We start from the raw sequence: 14,161 nt of genomic DNA, 5'->3' as shown, positions 1-14,161 counted from the left end.
CAAACTGTCAAATTGACAGCTTCCTATTTGACCTCATTCTTTTAAATATATATATATATATATATATATATATATATATATATATATATATATATATATTTACGATACTTTTTATTACTCTTCTAAATAAATAAATACAGCATTAGAAAGTATTTCCCATGTATTGCCACTCTGCCATTGCAGTTTTTAATTTAAGAGTTCAAAAGGTAAAATTACTTTGGGTCTGGAATGACAGTCTTTTCCAAAATGAGATGCTAAAATATAGTTACTAAAACTACAGTTCTATATGCTTTTCCCCGCCCTTTGCTGCCCCCGCCATTTGCACTGCATTAGAAGTTGGGCCAATCTGCTATTTTGCATGTAATCTTAATTTTCATAAGCATCATGAGGATGCTTATGAAAAGCTGTCAAAACTGTTTGACTTGTTGTACATGTCTATTCACATTTGTTGATTAACAAGCACTTCCTTTTTTGTATACCCCATTGCTTAATGCCTTGATTTAATAATCTAATTCACTACATTGCTACAAAATTTGGGATTGTTTTTATTTTTTTTAAGTGAATGGTATGCCCATTGTGAGTCAATATGGAGCCAAATTATGCATATTAGACACTTTCAAACTTTCCCCGTGAATCATTTCCTCCAAACTTGTAAGTGTATTTGTTTTGGTTTTCTGAATTTCCTCTAATTTGTTTAAATGTTTTTGTAATTCATTTTCCCAGAACTGTATGCAGTATTCTATGTATGATCTTGTCTATTCAACACAGAGAAATCAGTCACCATTGTGCTCAATCATGCAATACCTCAATATATATAGCCGGGAATTATATTGACTTTTTTTCCTCTGTTTTAAACCAAAAGCTTACTTCATTTTTCATTATATTTGCAGGTTGTTTCCAGTATTACAACTTCTACTTCCTCCTTCTCTCCCTCAGTATCCTTTCCAAGTAGCCTGCCTCGGGAACTGAACTAATCTACCAATCTAGAATCTCTTATCACTTCCACTTGTTATCTGAATCCTTGATTATGTCACAGAGTTTTAACCTACAGGGCTACTAGACTGGATCCCCCATTTCCTAGATCTAAGTGTGTAAGAAACAGATGTATACATTACTGAGTCTTACCAAGGGTTCGGAAAGGTCTTTGATTTGGTGTATGAGAGAAGAAACCAGGTTTCAATGCATTTGTGATCACAATGTCAAAAAGGTCTGCAAAGTCATTCCTGAAATAATAAAACAAAACAAGTCAAATAACCTTGAAACACTTAAAAAAAAAAGGGGAATAAAGCCATGTAGATAAGACTGACTGACAAAACAGTTTTCTATGAAGAATTTTTTCATGCCACTTTACTTACAGATTTTTATGCTATTTCCCCACACCCATTTTCAGGTTCATATATCACTGGTGAAAGCATGTTAGAAAGACTATCAGACTGAAGCCTTCTATTAATTATATTAATTATTATTAATTTGTATTACCATAGCACCTAGGAGTTCTGGTTCATGACTAGGCTCCACTGCGCTAGGCAGATACTGGGGTTTTCAAAGCACCCAGGTGCCTATTGCATTGATATCATTAGGTGCTTTTGAAAATCCCAATAAGTGCCTATCTGCAACTTTAGGCATCATAATACATTTGAAAATCTGGCCATTAGTAGGCACATTTTCCCCTCTCTGATGTGTTTCCCCCCACCAATTAGGACAGGTATAATATTAAATTAAATATTTGCTATTTCTAGCTATGTACTTGTACTTATACCACCTCCATGCAAAACTCACTATTTGTTATTAGCGATATTGGTCCCATACTTCTGGCATTTATTAAGGATGGATATTTATTTCAAGGTGAAAGAGATGAAAGGAGAATGTAGTCTAATGGTCTTAGTCCAAGACTGGGAGCCATATATTTCTGAGTAATACTCCCAACTCCAAGCATAGCTCCCTCCACAACCCTGAACAAGTCATTTCACCTCACTCTCTAAATTATCTCCAGCTGTAAAATGGAGTTAAAAATTCTTCTCTACAAGTCTCTGAAGGAGGCTTTTATTATATTGTTTTATTATAAAAATATAAATTAGTCTGAAGTAGTATATAAGTGGAAAAATTTTGCCAAACCTAGTTATATCTTAATGCTGGAATATAGTAGCAAATTAAAAAATTGCATATACATGCTATATATCTTTATTAGAAGTGCTTCTTTGAGGTGCTTATGTATTATACTACACAAACTGCGGCCATCTAGTAAAATTCTTAATAGCCTTAGTCTGGAAGGAGGAATTAGCAAGTACAGCAAGGGTATAATGAGCTGAAATGCTAACAAATATAAAAGCCAAATCAGACAGATTGTATACCAGATGTACATATCTGAATAAAAATATGCATTACTGACCTTTGACATGTATTATAAGAGGCTTTCCAAAAGTAAATTTGCATTCCAATAGTTATGAGACATATGCTTTAGATTATTAACTATCAGTGGAGTTTATCAGATAAGTGATTGGATTTGATAAATGACTATAGAGAGTTGCAATAGAAATATGTAAAGGTTTCCTTTGAAGTTAAAATCTGACAGTCCTTTCCTCTCTCTGACTTTCGTGCATGGTAATCTTATTGACAAACATGACAGTGTAGTGTCTCAGATACATGCGATCAAGTGTAGAAGGCGAAGGAAGGCATCTGGAACAGATTTAGGAAGAACCACTGTTTTGAATATAACTCAAAGGTTTTTTAAAAAAAGAAGAGTGAACTGAAACTAAAGTTCTGACTAGGTCAGCTTGCTGTAGAAATGACCAAGAGAAAAGTAACAGTGATGATTTCTTCCCATTTTTCTTTTTTTTACACATTTAAACAGAACCTATTAATTAAGTTCAATCAGAAGACGAACTACAGTGAACACTACAGATAAAATAATAATGTATTGGCAACAATAAAACCACTTTTCAAATAATCTTTAGTTTCCTATAAAACCAATCTATCCTAATTCAAATATAGAGGTTAAACATCTCAGTTCAATTAGAAGCGTCATTTATGCTTTTGTTTACTTCTCCATTTCCAACCTTAAAAAAAATAATCAGCCAATAACTTGATTATTGCATGCCCAAGATGTAAAACCTCCTGCAGGAAATACTGTCACTGTTGAAAATCTTTCATCTGTAGCTTGTGACTATCTCTATAAAGCATTTTAATCTCTCTTTTTGTAAGTTCAATTCAACATCACATAACACAATGGACACAGTTAAATTTTTTCTTCTATTTTCACAGATTTTAGTGGCTCGAGATATGTTTCCTGTACTTAAAATGGGGAATGCTGGTAGAACTACCTATCTCTTAAAATGAAAGAAACTTCAAGGGAAGTCACTATACTTGATTTGCACATGCAGTGAGGTATAGTACTTACTGGTAGATGTCTGAATGACAGTTGTACTCACAACTTGACAGGTGCCACTAAAGAGTGAGACGAGGGCTTGTCTACACTACCTGCTGGATCAGTGGGCAGTCCACTCTGCCATGTAGCCATAGTCTTTAAGATCTGTTGCACACCAGTAGAGAACTATTAGAGCATTACATACTCAATTAAAGGGAGGCACAGGTATCAATGCATGGATGGGAGTGCTTGCAATGATATAAATGACTACAGAAAGTGCATGGCAGTAGAGAATCAGTCCCTGGGTGTACTACTCATTTCAGTATAACTTTTTTTTGGTTTTAAGGGGTGGTAGGACGAAACAGATTCCACCTTATTGGCAGCAGGTGCAAGTCTCATCAAAGATAGTAGAGTTGTAGCTGCTGCTTCCAGGATTCTGTTTGGATCTGGGAGCATTGGGAATGGTATAGCACGAGTTGTGGTATTGTTGGGATGCAGCTGTGTCTTACACTTTTATATCAGTTATGCTTTTCCTGCTATATCATCCCTTTTCTACCCAATTTCTATATGTAATACACTCACTAGGCACACACCCACTGACAGCCAGAATAGTTACAATATGCTGCCACCTAAAACTGTTTTATGAATGAAGTTACACTCAGTGTGTAACCTACACCATTATTAACATCATGGATTTGTCCCAAAGATTTCAGTGGGAGTTAAGCCCACAAACTTTGGGTTGCATTTGGCTTAGCCAGCCAAATTCTCAATATTATGAGCTTGAAAAATCGGTGGATACAAATTGGTGCCATCATTGGCAGCTGTAGATCTGAAATGAATTGCAGTGAACCATCTCTGTGTGAAATTATCTATTCTGCCCAAGTACTGAAAATATATGTTTTCGGTGCACAATTATCTTTTTGGCAACCATGCATTAAGAGCAATGATAAGTTATTTATAGGCTCCTCTCTGAGTGTTATTGTATAGTATCTGAGCAGTTCACATACATTCATCAGCACAACAATCCAGTAAGGTAAGACATAGTGTTACAACTTTACACCTGGGGAATTGAGGCACTAACAAAGATTGAAGGAATTATTACGGTAACTCAGGAAGTCTGTGGTAGAGCTGTGATCTGGATCGGACAGTGGATTGAGAGTTGGGAGACCTGGGTTGTATTCTAAGGAAAAGAGTAAAGCAATCTGGTCCTCTGGATATATCATGATATGGGGTCCCCGTAGACTCATCCCCATTCTGTGGCCCGCACGCCACATGGAATGATGATGACAAAGGGTCCTATACACTTCCAGAGAGGTAGGGGAATGGCAAGAGGTCCCCATCTTACCTTCAAAAGTGGCGACAAGGGAACTTCTCTCCTCAGGAGCAACAGGGGCCCCTCCCTGAGAGAGAGAGAGATGGCAGCAGGGTGTGGCCTTACTACATACCTCAGTAACTGGTAAATATTTGCTTGGGAGGGTGTGCTGGCCAGGGCTGGCCACTGCAATCTAGTTCTCTTGCCATATACAGAATCCTCTGCTAGGGTGATGTTGATGGGGCCTACAAGAGCTGTGGGCCTTAGAAGTAACACCCTATTGAGATGCATGGGGTCATTCACACTTCTCAGAACTATATTTCTAAGTTGTCTGCAGATTCAAGCAGACATCACTGCACCAGTTAATCCCTGGTCACATTTTCAACCTTTTCTTCACAACTGCAAAGGCTAGAAACTTACTTTTTATTTAAAAAATGGAAGTCTAGATTCTGATACAATCGCAAGATATCAGCAGACTGGGGGCCCTTGGCATAGCCCTATAGGCCTATGAACTCATCTGGCCCCACTTGTCTGTACCAATGACTTGCTGTGTGACCTTGGGCAAGTTGCTTCACATCTCTCTGAATCTCAGTTTCTCCTCCCTTCACTTTGTCTATCTTGTCTATTTAGATTGTAAGAGCTTCAGGGCTGGAATTGCCTCTCACCATATGTTTGTACAGTGCCTACCATAACAGGGCCCCTATCTAGATTTGGGTATCTAGGGCCATTCATAATACAATTAATAAAGAAATAAAGGCCAGTGCCTTAGCCACAAGGCTATCTTTCTGCTCCTTATAAGGCCTATATTTTGAAAAACTGGTTATTCAATGTGAAATACTACTTATAAAAGTGTATAGTTTTAAGGACAGCTCATAACTACTCGTCTCCCAGTTTTGAGATTATGTGAAACAGTAACTAGAAACAGACCCAAACCTCTAGCCTTACTGCTCATGGCCATCTCTAATTCTAACCATGGTTACTGCTCTCTGGGATGTCTAATTGGAAATTAACTGAGATAGCTTAGTGGTTTGAGCATTGGCCTGCTAAACCCAGGGTTGTGAGTTCAATTCTTGAGGGGACCATTTAGGGATCTGTAGCAAAAAAAAAAATTGGGGATTCGTCCTGCTTTGAGCAGGGGGTTGGACGAGATGATCTCCTGAAGTCCCTTCCAACTCTGATATTCTATGATTGGAGAAACAGTACACTTACCCAAGAATGTGTTCACACAGGAGTCTGCAATAGTCACTGTGAGAGCTGGTAATCAATAGCAGGACCTTCCCAGCATTTTTCAGTTGCCTCAGCCACTTTTTTACAGACTCAGGGCAACTTTGTAAATATTTGGCTGGATCATTTTTCACTTCTGGGAAATATGCCCCACCGTTTTCTGAAAAATAAAAACATAATCATTTTCTACCAGCCAATCATATTTGCAAACAATGCTATAAACCCACAATTTTTCCTTTACTCCATAGGCAAAAGTAAATAAATAAAAAGATAAAATGTAAAAGACTGATATATAAAAAGCAGAGAAATCTTAAAAATTGAACAGGGCTATAATTCTTGATTTACATAAAAAAGGAAAAGAAAACAATGTGACATATAATAGCAGAAAATTGTATGTAATTATCTCTCTCCAGTATTACATACATTTCACAGCTATTGCCCCAATTTATTTTTGTTTTCTCACAATATTTTAAATCATCAATTATTGTCCTGAAAAGCATTGTAGGGTTTTGTGTATGACATATCACTTTATTGATTTTCAGGTTTTTGGATATTCAATTTGAGGTTACTTAAATAGGCCTGGTCTCCAGAAAGTGCTGAGCACCTGCCTCCTGACAATCAGAGATCTCTAAGATATCTCAGTTTGGAGACCAAAAAATGGAGGCACCCAAAATCAACAGTTGCTTTTGAAACTTTCGGTCAGCGTCAACTGATCTGTAGTAGCATTACTATATCAATGCCATTATTTCTCAGATCAGTTATTTTAATGCATGTCATCATTTTATCTGATAAAGGTTGATGTAATAATAATTAGGGCCCTCAAATTATTAAAATAATTAATTGCGATTAGTCACAGTTTTAATCACACTGTTAAACAATAACAGAATGCCATTTATTTAAATATTTTGGATGTTTCTCTACATTTTCAAATATATAAATTTCAGTTACAACATGGAATACAAAGCATACAGTGATCACTTTATATTACTATTTTTGATTACAAATATTTGCAATGTAAAAAAGAAAACTCACCCCCCTCCCGCAGAATTTTTCAATTCACTGCAAACAAGTACTATAGTGCAATCTCTTTATCATGAAAGTGCAACTAACAAATGTAGATTTTTTTTTATACATAACTGCACTCAAAAACAATGTAAAACTTTAGAGTCTACAGGATCACGCAGTCCGACTTCTTGTTCAGCGAACCACTAAGACAAACAAGTTTGTTTACATTTATGGGAGATACTGCTGCCCAATTTTCATTTACATCACCTGAAAGTGAGAACAGGAATTCGCATGGCACTTTTGTAGCCAGCGTTGCAGGGTATTTACGTGCCAGATATGCTAAACATTTGTATGCCCTTTCATGCTTTGACCACCTTTCCAGAGGACATGCTTCCATGCTGGTGATGCTTGTTAAAAAAAAATGCATTAATTAAATTTGTGACTGAACTGCTTTGGGAAGAATTATATACTACCATTTCTTTTATCTTTTCTACATTGCAAAATATTTGTAATAAAAAATAATATTAAGTGACCACTGTGCAACTGAATTCAATTGTAACTGAAATCAATACATTTGAAAATGTAGATAAACATCCAAAAATACTTATAATAAATTTCAGTTGGTATTTTATTATTACCAGTGCAATTAAAACAATGATTAATAGTAATTAATTTCTTTAATAGTGTCAATTTGTTTTGAGTTAATCGCTTGAGTTAACTGTGATTGACAGACCTAATAATATTTAATAATAATAATAAAATAATTCTACTGTGCTCTCAGTAGCACATTTTCAGATCAGAAAATCTCAAAGATTTTTACAAAGAGGGGCCAGTATCATTATCGTCATTTTACAAATGGGGAAACTGAGGCACTGAAAGATGATGTGACATGACCAAGGTCACCCAGCAGGTCAATGGCAAAATTAAGACCAGAACCCAGGTCCCCTGAGTCCAGTCTAGTGAGAGCTACTCAGCTGATGTATTGCACACTGATTGGAGGCGTAAAAAAACCAAATCCAACCTCTGCTCTCAGTCGAGCCATTAATGCCCATTTTGTGGGTGTAATAGAAACAGAATTTGGTCTTTACAGGCAAACATATTCTTCTGAACATATGCCTCAAAGCATATTGGACTCTGAAGAATAACACTAATCAGTTATTAAGCATTAGTCCATTCATTAATGTGACTGACTGACAAAGATTTCTCTTGGTTTATGTCAATTTACCATTATCATTAACCTGTTTTATTCTTTACTAAAGTTTCCTAAAACAATATATTGTCTATATGCTCATGCACTGCAGACACAAGTTATTACCAAAAAACTCAAAAGCTAGTTTTCTAAGAGAGAAATGTTTACGAAAAGAGGCATGAATGAGACAACATTTAACCCACAATTTGTATGTCTCATGGAGTCATCATCAATACAAGAATATTTTTTGTCCATCATTTTGTTCTATATGGAACTATCTGTAGTCAACTTCACTGAATGATGTAATAAATCCCAGACACTATTTAGACTTGTGGTATGTGAGTAATGCTATTTTTTCATTTAAAAAAAAAGATTTAAACCACTTGAACTTGAGCTTTTAACGAGAGAGGAAACATGTATACTTAAAACAGTAGTCTCAAACAAAGATAAAATATTAAATATAACTCTGTTTCATAACTGCTATGAACTCAAACCTTCTACAGACTTATTTTTCCTTTTTAAAGCAACAAATTTGGATTAGGTTTAGCTAGCACAGCAACTAGAGAAGAGACAGAATGACTTAATTTAGTAGCATGACATGGATAGCTTTTCATTCCAAAAGTGGATTACTACGAGAGAGGAAAACCTCTTAGAGAAAAGTTTCAAGTCATAACTAGGTTACCACTCTGATTCTCCATGGAATCTGCGTCAGAAAGCACAGTAGGTTTGCCATGGGTATACGAGTACACTCCAGCAGTAAGTATTATGTATTGTTTTAAGAACCAGCCAAGACCACGATTTTTCAATGAAACAAAGATTTACCAAGGAATGTTTCTTTTCTTTAGTGTGGATGCTGTTGGGGACAAGAAACTTGAGGTTTCTGTTGCAGAAGATGAAGTAATTTTTTTGGACTTTCATGAGTAATATGTACTGTATGCTGTGCTCTATATGACAGCTCAGCCGCCCCAACCCCCTTCATTTTTATTTAGAAAGCATCATTAGGCAAGAATTGATGGGGACCCAAGAGAAATGCTTGTATGACATTCCGCCCCCTACTGGCTCAGTCTATTGAGAGAGACGCAGGGCAGGTTTCCTATATTAACAGTAGTTTATTACCTTCTCACCCTAAGGGAAATAGGCCTGTTTTATCACATGTTGTTGGCGCGTATTTTCTTTGGCCCTTACCAAATCCTTTTTTGTCTTTTGAGGACAATTCTGTGAAGTGTAGTTAATCTGTGGATATGCTATTAGGCTGCTAGTATGAAAAAGAAGTTCCTTGCTTCTATGTCAGAAATATATGGTGATGAAAAAGAGAGACTGAAGGTGTTTAAACATGACACTCTTTTTCACAGTACGCTAATAAGTAGTTACTGCATGATAAATCCTTTGTAGACTACTCTATGTAGTCTAATGACTATCTCTGAAATTAAAAGTTTAATCAACACTTGATTCAGCTGCTACCCAAGAACTTCATAATGCTAACTGACAAAGAGGTAGAGAGGGGTATCTCCTCATTAAAAATGTATACACTTGGACTGAGGTGGAGATGGAAATAGGAGACAGACTTGTTGAAAGTCTCTGGGTAAGGATAAAAGGGGTAAAAAACAAGGGAGATGTCTTGGTAGGGGTCTACTACAGACCACCTAACCAGGAAGACGAGATGGATGAGGTTTTTATAAAAACAACTAACAAAATCATCCAAAGCAAGGGGTTGGTGGTGATGGGGGACTTCAACAACTCAAACACTTGTCAGAAATGGTCTAGACAATACTTAGCCCTGCCACGAGTACAGGGGACTGGACTAGATGACCTCTCGAGGTCCCTTCCAGTCCTATGATTCCAATAGGTACATTCTGGTTCACCAAAGAATGTTACGCGTGGTCTGAAATGAAAGCCTGTCTCTCAATAGTTATTAATATCACTGTGAAATGTATATACAGGTACTATGTAAGGAGTTGTTTGTGTGTGTGTGTGTGTGTGTATACACATATATACATATATAGTACATATATATAGTACATAGTACATATATATATATACACACACACACACACACACACTCTGAAAATATGTTCTTAAGAGTCTGTATCAAGTTATCAGCAGAGGTGAAAACCAGGTTTTCTGTTAGACAGGAAATGTTCATTCACCTCTCTCTCTGTTGGGATATAAATTAAGCATTGTAAGCAAACACAATGGATCCCCATTTACACACAAAGTCAGGTGTTAATAAAGAGATGTGAAATCAGCAAGAAAGGAGCACACAGGGGAAAAAAACATAGATTTTAGCATCTTCGAAGGAAGCAAAGCTCAAAAACAAAAAAAGGTACTACTTCAAAATGGGTGACCTGTGGCTGCCAACAGCTCTGCAAATGATGGCTCTCACCTGTATGTTTTCTAAACTACAAAATAATCTATTTATTTTCTATTATATCCCTCCTAAAACTTTTTCCAGTCCAACATATGTCAATGTCAGAGGGGAACGGGGGTGGGAACAACAACCATAAAAGATGTGTCCCAACTTTTCACCCCATATGTCTATTTATAGCTTTAACATGTCTGTAAATATGCCCAAACCCCCATTGATAATCCTTGGCTCTTTAACAGAACAAATACTTTTTCACAAAAAATGTTAAAAACTTTTTTTTTTAAATAACACAAAATGGAATCAAGTAAGAAGTATCAATCAATCAAGTCTGCATCTCTTCATCTTTTGATGGTTGGAGAAAGCATAACCCAACAAAGACATAAGAGTTTTGTGAAAGCCTCTGTTAAATGTGTGTTTCCATGGAACAAAGGCAGATTTTCAATTCCACTCCGGTCTCTAAACAAGTTTGTCTAACTTCCTGAAATATAGCCTATGCTAACAAACAGGCAGTCAGTCTCTCAATAATTTTTCCCAACAACCTTTTTTAAATGAACAAGAAGATAGAACTGTAACTGAATAAAAGGGCCGTTGTTTAGCACATTAGAATATTAATACTTTGTCAGGATATTTGCAAGTACTTAGACATTTCTTATTTGTATTGTTTCACATTACGTTTCCAAAGTTATACAAAGCACTCCTTCTACACATTCAAATCTTTCCTTCAGGTCTAGGTTCTTTTGGGTTTTTTTGCCTAACCTTTCACTGACAATTAAGGCAGATTCTGTGATTTCCAAAGTCCTCCATGACTTCAGCCAGCCCCGGCTGGGAGCTGCAGGGTCCCGTCGGCAGGTGGACCTCCCACAGCTCCCAGTCACTCCGGGCAGCGGGGGGACCCCCGCAGCTCCCTGCCACCTTTGGTGGCAAGGATGATCCCTGCAGCTCCCACCGCCACAGGCAGCAGGGGGACCCCCAACTCTTGTGGCTTCGTGAGTGGCGGGGGGACCCCTGGAGCACCCAGATGCCACGGGTGGCAGCGGGAACCCCCGCAGCTCTCTGCCTCAATGGGCAACAGGAGGGACCCACAGAGCTCCCAGCCTCCATGGCAGCAAGGGGAACCTCCAGAGTTTGGAGCCACCAGCAGAGGGGGACCCTGGGTCTCCCCAGACCACTCGCAGCTGCCCAGGCTCCTCATTTTAGCTTGGATATTTTTAGTAAAAGTCAGGGACAGGGCATAGGCTTCCATGGATTTTTCATTATTGCCCGTGACCTGTCCATGATTTTTACTAAAAATATCCATGACTAAATCTTCATGCCTCATCTTTTAATTGTTTGTGCTACAGCTCCTTAACGCAGAGACCTTTCTAAAGGGTATATATTTTTATGAAGCACCATGCACTACTATATTACTATATAATTAATAATGAGTGTTCTTGAAACCTTTACATATGCAAACCTCCCATTAAAGTCAAAAGGAGATGTGTATGCACCGTGACTGTAGCTTTATCCATTCTCCCCAAACACAGTAATGCAAACATCGTCTTAAGTCTATTCTCCATCTCCTATAAGCAGGACATCAAATGCTCAGTTTATTCTGCAAGTGCAGGTACCCTGGTCAATGTGCTAATACTGTACAATACTTCTGTTGGGAAGGAGGGAGGAAAAACTGTCATTTCTCTCAGAGTTCTGGGTTATGCCACTTCCTTCTCAGGGTCTAATCAAAAGCCCACAGAAATGAATGGAAAAAAACTCCTAGTCATTTCAATGGGCTTTGGATCAGGCCAGCTAAGCCACAATACTTGTCTCCCAGCTTTATCTGGATCTTCAGTGCATGTGTCCATGTTTTTTAAGGAGATTTATTTTTGGCAGGATGTCTGTCAGTCCAGAGTTCAGAATCAATATGTTATAATGCTGTTAATGCTTCTTAAAGGTTAGCTACTTGATTGAATTATAAGGAATGTACCAACCATTTGTATGGTTTGACTGAGAGGAAATGCATTCTAGAACTCAACCAAATACCACAAGCTATGAACTGCCAATTTACAGCTTGTATCAGGTGGCTTTTGAGACAGTAATCATTTCTTGCAATAAAAAGTAGTATTTAGTAATGTGATTTAAACCCCTTTTCAATTCATAAAACATATAATTTAGCTATCAACATATCTTCCCTAAGGGCTCTTTTTTAAACTCTAAAGCAACTAAGATCTCATACAATTTATCTAATTTTTACCTACAAAGAGGTTTGCAGATGCTATTTGTATATCTGAGAAAAAAAGACAGAGTTTAAACAAAAGTCTTCATATAATAATGAATAATAACAATACCCATCTGAAAATCTCAAAGAACTTTTGTATTCGGAATGAAAAAGAAAGAGACCTCTTTGATAATCACCTAAAGGTCACCTCATCCCCCTGTGACGGATCAGTCTCTCTTGTATGAACAGCGAGAATGAACTTGCAGCAGAAACAGATGACATGTTTCTGCTCTAAAGAGCTTACAATGTAATCTGAGATATGACACCAAAATGAAAGGAAGCGAGGGAGAAAGGAGATAGGAAAGGGAAGAGGCTTCGATCATCATAATAAGATCTGGAGTACTTGTGGTACCTTAGGAACTAACAAATTTATTTGAGCATAAATTGCATCCGATGAAGTGAGCTGTAGCTCACGAAAGCTTATGCTCAAATAAATTTGTTAGTCTCTAAGGTGCCACAAGTACTCCTTTTCTTTTTGTGGATACAGACTAACACAGCTGCTATTCTGAAACCTATAATAAGATCAGTTTATTATGTGCAAGTCTTACTGGTATTTCTCATTTTCTTATTTTAAGCTAGAATAGGTGTTCCAGAAAGAACAGAAGAAGGCAAGTGGGAAGGAAGGAAATATCAGCATAATGACAGATGAGGGAGAAAGGGGAAGCAGAGGAAAGTGTGGTTATGTGTTGGAAGCCTGGGTTAGGACAGATATCACTAACAGGAGAGAAGGGGATTGATAATGATGACAGACTAAGAGAAAAGTTTGTGAAAGTAGAAAGATGGGAAGCTTGGAACAGATAGAAGTAATGTCGGCAGAATAGAGGATTCACTGATTATTAGGCCAGAAGGGACCACTGGAATAATCTAGTCTGACCTCATGTATAACACAGATTATAAAGCTTCCCTGAATTAATTCCTGTTTGAAATAGAGCATATCATAAAAACAACCAGCACCATCCAATCTTGATTTAAAAAATATCTAGGTTTGGATAATCCACCATAACCCTTAGTAAATTATTCCAATGGTTAATTATCCTCACTGTTAAAAATGTGCACTTTATTTTGAGTCGGAATTTGACTAGTTTCAACTTTCAGTCATTAGACCACGTCACACCTTTGTCTACTAGACTGAAGAGCCCACTATTATCAAATTTCTGTACCCACTGTAGGTACTTTTAGACAGATCAAGCCACCTATTTAGTTTAACAAAAAAAAAAAAAGATTAAGTGATTGAGCTCCTTGAGTCTATCACTATAAGGTATGTTTTCCATTTCTTTAATCATTCTCGTGACTCTTCTTTTTGATTTTCTCCAATTTATTAATACCCTTTCTGAATTGTGGACATCAATAATGGACAAAGTATTCCATGAGCAATAGCACCAAATACAGAAATAATATGACCTCTATATTCCTACTTGATATTTCTGTTTATATATCCAACAATTGCATTA

General features: G+C 37.1%; 1 protein-coding gene across 10 annotated transcripts in view; it reads right to left on the bottom strand.

Moving 5' to 3' along the window:
- The window catches only part of NT5DC1 (5'-nucleotidase domain containing 1), a 241,575-nt gene that overhangs the window by 83,813 nt on the left and 143,601 nt on the right, over positions 1–14,161 (bottom strand). For all 10 annotated transcript variants that reach the window (XR_006279925.1, XR_006279928.1, XR_006279926.1 and 7 more), the window contains exons 7-8: positions 5,886–6,060; positions 1,126–1,223 (exon numbers count right to left, since the gene is read on the bottom strand). Coding sequence is in view for 5 of the 10 variants with exons in the window: in XM_038394164.2 (XP_038250092.1) it covers positions 1,126–1,223; positions 5,886–6,060 (273 nt within the window). In the remaining 5 variants the exon portion in view is untranslated. The remainder of the gene's footprint in view (positions 1–1,125; positions 1,224–5,885; positions 6,061–14,161) is intronic.

The sequence above is a fragment of the Dermochelys coriacea genome, chromosome 3, assembly GCF_009764565.3.
Source record: "Dermochelys coriacea isolate rDerCor1 chromosome 3, rDerCor1.pri.v4, whole genome shotgun sequence".
In the NCBI taxonomy this organism is placed as follows: domain Eukaryota; kingdom Metazoa; phylum Chordata; order Testudines; family Dermochelyidae; genus Dermochelys; species Dermochelys coriacea.
This window is presented reverse-complemented; position numbering and strand designations above follow the sequence as displayed.